At 40.0% G+C, this 10,916-nt stretch overlaps 1 gene segment (V, D, J or C); it reads right to left on the bottom strand.

Moving 5' to 3' along the window:
- Positions 1–8,300: 8,300 nt before the first annotated feature.
- On the bottom strand, positions 8,301–10,258 carry LOC119087710. The segment is given in 2 exon segments: positions 8,301–8,632; positions 10,210–10,258. Coding segments are annotated over 2 exon segments (381 nt in total).
- Positions 10,259–10,916: the final 658 nt, after the last annotated feature.

Here is a 10,916-nt window from a genome sequence, read left to right as displayed (position 1 = left end):
CTATCACCTCTTCATTCTGAGTCTGCTGTTATATCAGGTCATAAATTTAACATCAAAATGGTCAACTTTTTTATTCTTTCCAGAAAATAAATTTGTTCCCCAGTGATTTCACAATGCAATCTAAAGTCTGCTAACACTACCCCCACTAAAAATATGCAACCCATAGGCTTACTACTATTCAGTGATAGACTATATGCCTGCCATGGTTTCACTTCCTAAAGCCTATCCAGTCTTCTGATTCCTATTTTTGTACAAAGAAATCTATGTTTTTTTCTCCTATTTTTCACTAATATTTTGATATGTAATTCTTATTACATACTGAATTTTGGGACTTGGTTTTTACTTTGTAAACTCTTTCTTGGGAATTAGAGAAAATGTGGACTTTCATAGTAAAATGATGTGGTGGAGAATATTTGATATTCTTTGTTAACTGTCTTTTGCAACTTTTAAACCTAAAATGTCAAAGAATGCTTGGAATTTTGAAACCAGGTGATTTATTTTATAGTTTCATCTAGTGATGTAACAGCCCCATACTGGAGAATTACTTTTTATTAAAAGAAAGCAGGATTCAAGATTGTAGACGGTAGGGTATAGACTCGATCAGGGAAATTTGGGGTCTCTTCTTCAGATTCAATGTCTTGGTAATAAAATATCTTAAAAAAGAAACTTGAAAGAAAGATTATTAGAATTTAAGAGTCAAAGAATATAATAAGAAAAGTGTATATCTGGCCGGGTGGTGGTGGCGCACCCCTGTAATCCTAGCACTCAGGAGGCAGAACCAGGTGGATCTCTATGAGTTCTAGGCCACCCTGGTCTACAGAGCAAGATCCAGGAAAGGTACCAAAACTACACAGAGAAAGCTTGTTTCGAGAAACAAAAAAAAAAGAAAGAAAGAAAAAGAAAACAGAAAATTGTATATCTCAAAAAGGAAAGTAAGAAAAAATCCAAGCTGTTAGAGTCAGCCATGGAGGTCAACAGCAGCTATATAGCAGAAAGAGGAGAGGAACTTCAGATGACAAGGAGAAAAGCCAAAGAATAAATGGAAGTACACTTAGGGAAAAGGTAGAAAGAGAAAATGGTAAAGTTTCATTTTACTTAGATGTTCAGAATAGTTAGTAGAAGCTGTGGAGAGATTTGCAGGATACTGTACAGTGGGCAGTCTGGGAAGCATTGTCCCATTAAGAGATTATACATCTTTCTCTGTTTCTCTTGTTCATTTCTGTTCTTATCAGCCATATAGAATATCTGCAGTCCCAGGAACAAGGCAGGGTGCCTCAACCTTAGTATTTATACTGAGCAGCCATTGATAGTCAACAAGTTTGACTACAACTAAGCTTTGTCTCAGACTTGCATGGATGGATTTCCTTCAAGGAAAATAATCAATTTACAGACATGTATAAGTGTTTGAGAAGAGTCAAGTGTAAGTAAAGAGTACCTTTGTGAGAAACATTATGGAAGATATCTGGCTAATTTCAGCACTGGGCAAAAATTACACCAGTGTGAAGCTCTGGATTACTTGTGGGTATACTGGGTGCAAAAGAGCATGGTTTTATAAGGAAAAGTCATATTGGACAATTTTTGCAAAGGTCAAAGATCTTCTTGTGATGGTAATTAATCTTCACAAATAAAAATGCACATCCCCTCTCATATGTATATTTGAGGTATTTTATTCAGTAAAGGCATTCAATCCAGCTTTAGGAGATTTCTGGTATTTGTTGCTCCCAAGATAACCATTCAAGAATATGATCAATAAATCTTTGAAATAGGCATTCAATGACACATATTAAATCTAAATCTGTAAGAACACTCTGGTCTAATGAAAAATCAGTAGTATAAAATTTGCCGTTAAAGGAGGTAAAACAACCACCTCTGGAGGTATCATGATCCCTGACCTCAAACTCTTCTATAGAGCTACAGTAATAAAAACAGCTTGGTACTGGCATAAAAACCAACATGAGGACCAATTGAATTGAAGACCTTACATTAATCCGCACACCTATGAACATATAATTTTTGATAAAGAAGCCAAAACTGTACAATAAAAAAAGAAAGCATCTTCAACAAATGGTGCTGGCATAACTGGATATCAACAGTAGAAGGCTGCAAATAGATCCATATCTGTCACCATGCACAAAACTTAAGTCCAATTGAATCAAAGACCTCAACATAAATCCAGCTACTCTGAACCTGCTAGAAGAGAAAGTAGGAAGTAGTCTTGAATGCATTGGCATAGGAGATCACTTCCAAAATATAACACCAGTAGCACAGACACTGAGACAATCAATAAATCAATGGAACCTCTTGAAACTGAGAAGCTTTTGTAGAGCAAAGGATATGGTCAAAAAGACAAAGCAACAGCCCACAGAATGGGAAAAGGTCTTCACCAACCCCACATGTGACAGAGGACTGATATCCAGAATATATAAGGAACAAAAGAAATTAGACATCAAAATGACCAACAGTCCAATTAAGAAATGGGCTATAGAACTAAACAGAGAATTTTCAACAGAGGAAACTCAAATGGCTGAAAGACATTTAAGGAATTGCTCAACATCCCTAATTATCAGGGAAATGCAAATCAAAACAACTCTGAGATACCACCTTATGCTTGTCAGAATGGCTAAGATCAAAAACACTGAAGACACCTTATGCTGGAGAGGATGTGGAGCTAGGGGAACTCTCCTCCACTGCTGGTGGGAATGCAAGCTTGTACAACCACTTTGGAAATCAATATGGTGCTTTCTTAGAAAATTGGCAATCAATCTCCCCCAAGATCCAGCTATATCACTCTTGGGTATATTACCAAGGAATGCTCAATCATACCACAAGGGCACTTGCTCAGCTATGTTTATGTCAGCATTGTTTGTAATAGCTAGAACCTGGAAACAACCTAGATGCCCTTCAACTGAAGAATGGATAAATAAAATGTGGTATATATACACAATGGAATACTACTTAGCAGAGAAAAACAATGACATCATGAGGTTTGCAGGCAAATGGATGAATCTAGAAAAAATGATCCCAAGGGAGTTAACCCAGACTCAGAAAGACAAACATGGTATGTACTCACTCATAGGAGGATACTAGATGTAAAACAAAGATGACTAGACTGCTACTCACAACACCAAGGAGGCTACCTGGAAAACAGGACCCCAAGAAAGACACAGGCATCGCCCAATGACAGAGAAATGGATGAGATCTACATGAACAACCTGGATGTGAGTGGGGTTACTGAAGGGCAAGGGTTGAGGGAAAGAGCACTTAGGGGAGTGGGAGATCGCAGCTGGATCAATAACAGACAGAGAACAAAGGATAAGAGACCATGATAAATTAAGATCACATGAGGATAGGAAGAAGCAAAGTGCTAGAGAGGTCCACAGAAATCCACAAGGATACCCCCACAATAGACTACTGGCAATGGTTGATAGACAGCCAGAACTGAGCTACTCTGGTGATAGGATGGCCAAACACCCTAATTGTCGTGCTGGAAACCCTATCCAAGGACTGAAGTATCTGAATGCAGAGATCCATGGCCAGGCCCCAGGTGGAACTCTAGGAGTCCATTTGGTGAGAAAGAGGAGGGTTTATGTGAGCGAGAATTGTTGAGACCAAGGTTGGATAAAGCACAGGGACAAATAGCCAAACAAATGGAAACACATGAACTATGAACCAATAGCTGAGGAGCCCCAAACTGGATCAGTCCCTCTGAATAGATGAGAGAGTTGATTGGCTTGATCTGTTTGGGAGGCATCCAGACAGTGGGACTGGGTCCTGTGCTCATTGCATGAGTTGGCTGTTTGAAACCTGGGCCTTATACAGGGACACTTGGCTCAGCCTGGGAGGAGGGGACTTGACCTGCCTGGACTGAATCTAGCAGGTTTAACTCAATCCTCAGGGGAATCTTTGCCCTGGAGGAGATGGGAATAGAGGGTGGGTCAAGGGGAAGGTGGAGGGTGGGAGGGGGGAGAACAAGGAATCCGTGGCTGATATGTAAAATTAAATTAAATTATAAAATACAAAAAATAGAGGTAAAACAGCATGTGAAGTTTTTTTTTTTAATTTTTATGCATGCATGTTGCTGGAGGGCTTCTCTCCAGGTTCCACCAAGCCCTGCAGTCCCACAATCCACGTATAAAATAATCACTCAGACGCTTATTTACTTATAAACTGTATGGCCGTGACAGGCTTTTTGCTAACTCTTCTTATATCTTTAATTAACCCATTTCTATAAATCTATACCTTGCCACGTGGCTGGTGCCTTACCAGAGTCTTTACGTGCTGCTTGTCCTGGCGGTGGCTGCCATGTCTCTCCCTCCTTCTTCCTGTTTCCCCAATTCTCCTCTCTCCTTGTCCCGCCTATACTTCCTGTCTGGTCACTGGCCATCAGTGTTTTATTTATATAGAACAATATCCACAGCACATGCACATATTATCCTTGAGTTTATTCATCTTATATATCCACCATACTCCCTTTTCTCTCTCTTCAGGTTAGTCTCTTTCCTAGAAAAATGTGATAGTAGAACATAGTGGCAGCTTTACTGCAGCTCTGTCACTATCCCGGATAACGTCGGGGGCCCTACATGGACATTGATGATGGGAGCTCTGTCACTTGTAGATACAGACGGTGTCCTACAGGGACATTAAGGATGGGACCTCTCACCTGGAAAGTGATATATCAGAAAAGGATGCTGCTGTTCTTAAGGTATTGGCACCAGGCAAATCCTGGTCCCCACACTCTTTTTTGCCAGAGAATCAGAGAGGTTGACTATGGGCTCTTACTGTAAACCCTTCTCAATACTGAAAGTCCAGAAACTCTCCCTGCAGTGCCCTCACCATGCCATCTCCATTCCTGTCTGTTCACAGCATTTATAATTCCTATAATAAATAGCTTGGTCCCCAGTAATCTAGCTCAGTTTCCTCTTAAAACATGATACCATGCCTAAAGTCTCACAGTTTGTTTCTCTAAGTGGGAACCCATAGAGGCTCCCTAGTAAAAGGCCTTGGTCAGGGTCAGAAAGTCTGAGCTTGCATTGCCCAATAGGGCTGAATAATGAATGATTTTGCCAAGGATGTGGTTAACCAGGTGTTTTGAAGAGTCTACAGTTATTGGTACTTTATACCTCAATCTTGAGATGTGGAGGTCTTTTGCACCTCCTCTTGCTGATGTATAAAAAGCCCATCATAAGTAAAGTCAAGGAAGCTGGGTATTGACCCAGTGCCCTCCCGAATCTATCTTATGTCTCTGTCTTTCTCATCATCTCCATCTGTATTTCTATCTAATATTTCCTCATTTCTCATTTTTCCCCTCAAGATCCCTTTAAAAGTTCAGAGCTGGATTCCTACACCTCTAAAAAGTTTCACTTTAACACATGTATTATACTCACATGTGATTATAGAGTCTAATAAATACAAAGGAGGGGCTAAAGAGATGGCTCAATGGTTAAGAGCACTAGTTGCTCTTCCAGAGGAGCCAGGTTCAAGTCCCAGCACCCACATGGCAGCTCACAACTGTCTGTAACTCCAATTCCAAGGGATCCAACACACTCGGGGAGATACACATGCAGGCAAAACACCAATGCATAAGAAATAAAAATAAATAAATAAAAAGAAAAAATAAATACAAATGAGAGAAATGATGTGATATTAGTCAATCTGATGCCCACTTCATTTGATTAGTATGATTATCTTCAGTTGTATCCAGCTTCCTATAAACAACATAACTTCCTTTTTCTTTATGGTTAAAAAATCCATTCTTTAATTTGATATAAAGAAGTATTAAATTACATAATTTCTAGGAAAATAGATTGTGGTGGTTTGAATAGTTACGACCCCCATAGACTCATGTGTTCAAATGGTTGGTCCACATTGAGTGGCACTATTAGGAGGTATATACTTGCTGGAGTATGTGTGGTCTTGTTGAAATAATTATGTCTTTGTGGCTGGGGGCATTGAAGCTTCAAAGATTCAAGCTACACCCAGTGTGGCACACAGCCTCCTTCTATTACCTGTGGATCAAGATGGAGAACTCTGCAGCACCATGTCTTCCAGCATATCACCATGATAATGGAGGAAACCTCTGAAACTGTATGCCAGAACAAATTTATTTTTTTCCTTTATTAGAGTTGTTATGGTCATGGTGTATCTTTACATCAATAGAAACCCTAACTAAGATGTGAACTTAGCTGGGAAATATCGTATTGTGTAAAACAACCTTTTAGAGTTGTATGCTTAATTTGGAGTAGTTGTTGAATTCAGGAAATTAAAAATGGACCATTGAAATGGTGATGGGAAAAAAGGATCCTAAGCGGGAGAGATAGAGGCACAGAGAGATAGAGCACAGGTGAAATGATAGGGTAAAAGATAATAATGGATAGGAAGAGTTAAATGTAGATATGAATGAGAGTATGGAGTTGAGGACAGAGTTGGAGAAGTGAAACTAACATTAAGAATGTTGTAAAAGGCCATAAATAACCTATTATTTGGTAAGCTCCCTAACTATTCTTACTATTATAAAAGATTCTAAGTAGTGTTAGCCTATACAGGGCATTAATCTCATCCCAGAAGCTATAGTTGGCCAAATAAAAAACTCTGTTCCAGGTTTGTGATACCTCCCTTCAAGACGTTGATCAGAGGTATATTGGAGATCCTCCCTAAACAATAGAGATGATTGTTATTGTTTCTGGTTGCTGTAGTGTTTTGAATGAAAGTGTATCCCATATGGTCAAGTGTTTGAATACCTGGTCCTCAGTTGCTGTCACTGTACATATTAGAGGTGTGGGCTTGCTCGAAGACGTTTGTTATTTGGAGCAAGCTTTGAAAATTCAAAGCTACACACCATTCCAATTTTGGTCTTTACTCCTAAATGTAGTTCAACACATTAGTCCTCAGCTGTTGCTCCTGATACAATGCCTTTGCTCCACTATTATGAATTCTAACCCTCTTGAATCATAAGTCCAAATAAACACTTTCTTCTATGAATTTCTTGTGGTCATGATGTTTACCACAACTAGAGCTCACAAACTAAGACAGATCACAAACAGAATTTTATGGTGAGGTGCTATTTTTATAGACTCTACCCACATTTGTTAAAGGATAGGGAAAAATTAAGTCAGTATTAACCATGAAGCAGGGAGCCCCCAGTGACAAGTTTTCATAGTACAGAAAGGTGTTATATAGTCTGCTGAGGGGGAAAATATCATCAACAATCTAACTCAGCTGTGAGCCCTGGGAACTGCAAAAATATTTTTTATCATGTGACCAAGAGTAGCAGAGATATTCTAGATTATACAACAGCCTTTTAAAATTAGGTTTAAGACTTGCACCACAGGAAGAAACAAAAATCTGGTACTGACATCTTACCAAAAATCTAAGATTGAACAGATAAGAGGTCCCAGGAAACAACCTACTATCATTATTTTGCTAAATGCATTTAGTGTCAAACTATCCTCTAAATTTATAACTCTCTACACATAGATTAAATTCACCTATCAGACCTCATTAAAGAAGTTTCTTTGCAGTGTATTGTGGCTGACACATGCTCCAAAATGGTCAAAGTGCAGAGAATACGTGTTAGTGGCACGCTCAGATACAAATGGGACATCTATAGGACATCTCAAATCCTATATGTCCACATATGTCTGGCAACCTATTCTCAATAAGCCAATTTGAAAGTAAAAATCAGAAAAAGGGAAAGTTATTCAATATGGCCAATGGAAAGTGGGACAAATCCATCCAGAGAACTATCTGAGTTTTGTGCAGTGCTGAAATGAGATTAAAGTTTAAACACCGGGCCAAAAATATGCACACTGAAGCAGTAGAATACAGCTCAATCAGTGGATTTGCCTACCATTTTCCATAACTAAGTGCACCTTTCTCATCCTGTAAGACAATGTATGACATCTCCTCCCTGTAGAGAAACTGCTGCCTCCCCTTTTCCCAGCATGAATTCTCATGGAAGTCTCCTTTCCTAGGAGTCGATTGTTCCACTAGCTGAAAGTCAGGGAAATAAGTGTCTTTTAAGAATATTTGGAATGGACCCGCCTGGACTGAGTCTACCAGGTCGACCCTGGTCCTCGGGGGAGACCTTGATCTGGAGGAGGTGGGAATGGGGGGTGGGCTGGGGGGAGGGGGGCGAGAGGGGGAGAACAGGGGAATCTGTGGCTATTATGTTGAACTGAATGGTGTTGTAAAATAATAAAAAAAAAGAATATTTTCAATTTACCATGCTGATTTTACCATGCTGCACCCAAAACAAGGAACTTACAAGGCTGCTTTCTCATCTCAGGCAGGGAGATTTTTATTCAGGGCTGTATCACTGTGGGAGGAAGTTCTAGAGTTTGCTGACAGTAATAAATGCCCATAGCCTCAGCCTCCACTCTACTGATTTTCAGTGTGAAATCTGTTCCTGACCCACTGCCACTGAACCTGTCTGAGACTCCTGAGGCAAGGTTGGACATCCGATGTATCAGGAGCTGAGGAGACTGGCCTGGCCTCTGCATATTCCAATGTAAGTAAGTGATACCATTACTATGTAGAAGACTCTTACTAGGCCTGCAGGAGATGGAAGATGATTCTCCAAGAGTGACAGGAGTTGAGAGTGCATCCTGGGTCATCACAATATCCCCACTAGCTCCTGAAATAAAAGAAATAAATGGTTATGCACAAACATAGTATTATAATAAAGTAATTTTTCCTTCTTGCACTTATTTCTTATTTGTTGTGTTCATGATTTTTCTTCATGGTCTAAAAATGTTCAACATAAAATACCTACATAAAGATAGTACAGAGACTCTGGAAATCATCTAGACTCTCTCCTTTGGTAGTTGTCAGAGTTGCTACAAGAGAATAGATTCTCCTCCCTTTACCCTCTGAACCTCATAAGCACATTCCTGGAGAAAATACTTGCAATCTCACACATGGACAGAACATGCATCTGTATCAGTAGGGCCCCAGAAATCATCAGTCCCTTCATATTCTCCTTCTTCTTGTTTCTCTTATTACCAAGAATCCAGAGCACAAATAGCCCCAGGAGCTGAGCAGTGATTCTCATTTTGAGAACTTGATATGAAGAGTCCTGAGTAGTCAAGGCAGAAAGAGGGGCTAGCTTTTGTCTTGGACTTACAAAGAGAGGTCCTACCTACGGAGCAATATGCAAATATCTCCTGGTTGGTACAGCTGTGTGAAAAGTAGCAAGCAGAGAGAACACTTACTCTTAGGAGTGAAGTGACATAAAGTATCTCCTGTGTGTGGAAAAAGGGATACAGTCCATGCTGCCTGTAGCAGAGGGCAGATGGACTCCACTGAGAAATGCTGGATCTGCATAAATAGAGATATAGCCAATTTACAAGGCCCCAGCATGGCAAGATGACACCAGCGATGTAAAGCCCGTGCAGGTTTGTGTCTTGGTCAGCATTTGGGAGGAGAATGGGCAGCCTGCTCTTCTTCCTTCAGGGAATTACAGAGACAACATCTGCCCCAGTAGTGTTAATGCTCAAGGGGTTTATTTATAAACGTTGGGGTTTTAAGCTAATTGAAGAGGAGTCTTTGAGTGGACAACATTTTTCTTAAGTTAATCAGTGGCTTTACTACAGATTCCAGTGTTGTCCCTGATTTTGATATGTATGCTTTTTCTTGTATGAATGGACTCATGATGCAACTCAAATTCTTCATGGGTGGCAAACACTACACTTAATGATTTCAAGAAAGGAAAGGCTATTACATTGCACTGACAGATAGGAGGACAATAGAGAATTATGATGCAGAGAACTACAGTAGATGGAAGCTGACTGTCCGGGAGTAATTGGATTGGATTATGAATCCTGGGTCACCACAATATCTCCAGTGGCCCCTGAAATAAGAGAAATAGAAGGGAAGTAACATAATAATACTTTAAAATAATTGTCATTTATTTATTTCCTGTATATTATTTTCATGGCTTTCATTCATTCTCTAATACTGCTCAAAATAAAACACCTATGTAGAAAGAGCATAAAGACTCTAGAAATTACCTGGACCACCTGTGTTGGTACTTGTCAGAGTTGTCACAAAAATTACAGGTTCTCCTCCCTTCACACTCTAAATCTTACAGGCTCATTCTTTGAGTACACATCTGGCAGTCTCACATATAGACAGAAACTGCATCCTCATCAGCAAGGCCCCAAAAATCCCCATCCCCTCACATTCTCCTCCTTTATCTTTTCCTCTCCTTACCAGGAATCCAGAGTACATGCAGCCCCAGGACCTGGGCAGGGCACCTCATTCTGAAAACTTGATTTGAAAAATCCTGAGTAGTCAAGGCAGAAATGTAAGATGAATTACTAAACGGTATTATTAATAAAAACCCTGGAGCCAGATATTTGGGTAAAAACTGAGAGATCAGAGGAATAGAACAAGCCAAGGCACAAGTTCTTATCACTAGGAAATCCTCAACCCAAGAGAGAGCTACTTCCTGTATACTCACAACTATATACCTTCCTGTGCCCTGCCATCTTAATTCCTCTCTCTGCCCAGCTACACCACCTCCTCTTTCCACTCAGCTCTATCACTTCCTGTTTGTCTGTACAGACCTCCAGACCTTCATGGTTGACTAGCACTGGGGTTAAAGTCATGTGCCACCATGCCTGGCTCTGTTCCCAGTGTGCCCTTGAACTCACAGAGATCTGAATGGATCTCTGCCTCCTGAATGCTAGGATTAAAGGTATGTGTGACCACTGCCTGACATCTATGTTTAATATAGTGGTTGTTTTTTCCCTCTGATCCCAAGATAAGCTTTGTTGGAGAGCACAAATAAAATATCACCACACAGAAAGAATGGCTAGCTTTTGTCCTAGACTTCCAAGAAGAGGTCCTCCCTAGGGAGCAATATATAAATACCATGCTTTATATAGATGTACAAAAAGTATGAAGGGAGAAAAGCC

Source organism: Peromyscus leucopus, chromosome 3, assembly GCF_004664715.2.
Source record: "Peromyscus leucopus breed LL Stock chromosome 3, UCI_PerLeu_2.1, whole genome shotgun sequence".
Classification (NCBI taxonomy): domain Eukaryota; kingdom Metazoa; phylum Chordata; class Mammalia; order Rodentia; family Cricetidae; genus Peromyscus; species Peromyscus leucopus.
Note: the sequence above shows the minus strand (reverse complement) of the source record. Positions and strands in the feature narration are given on the sequence as shown.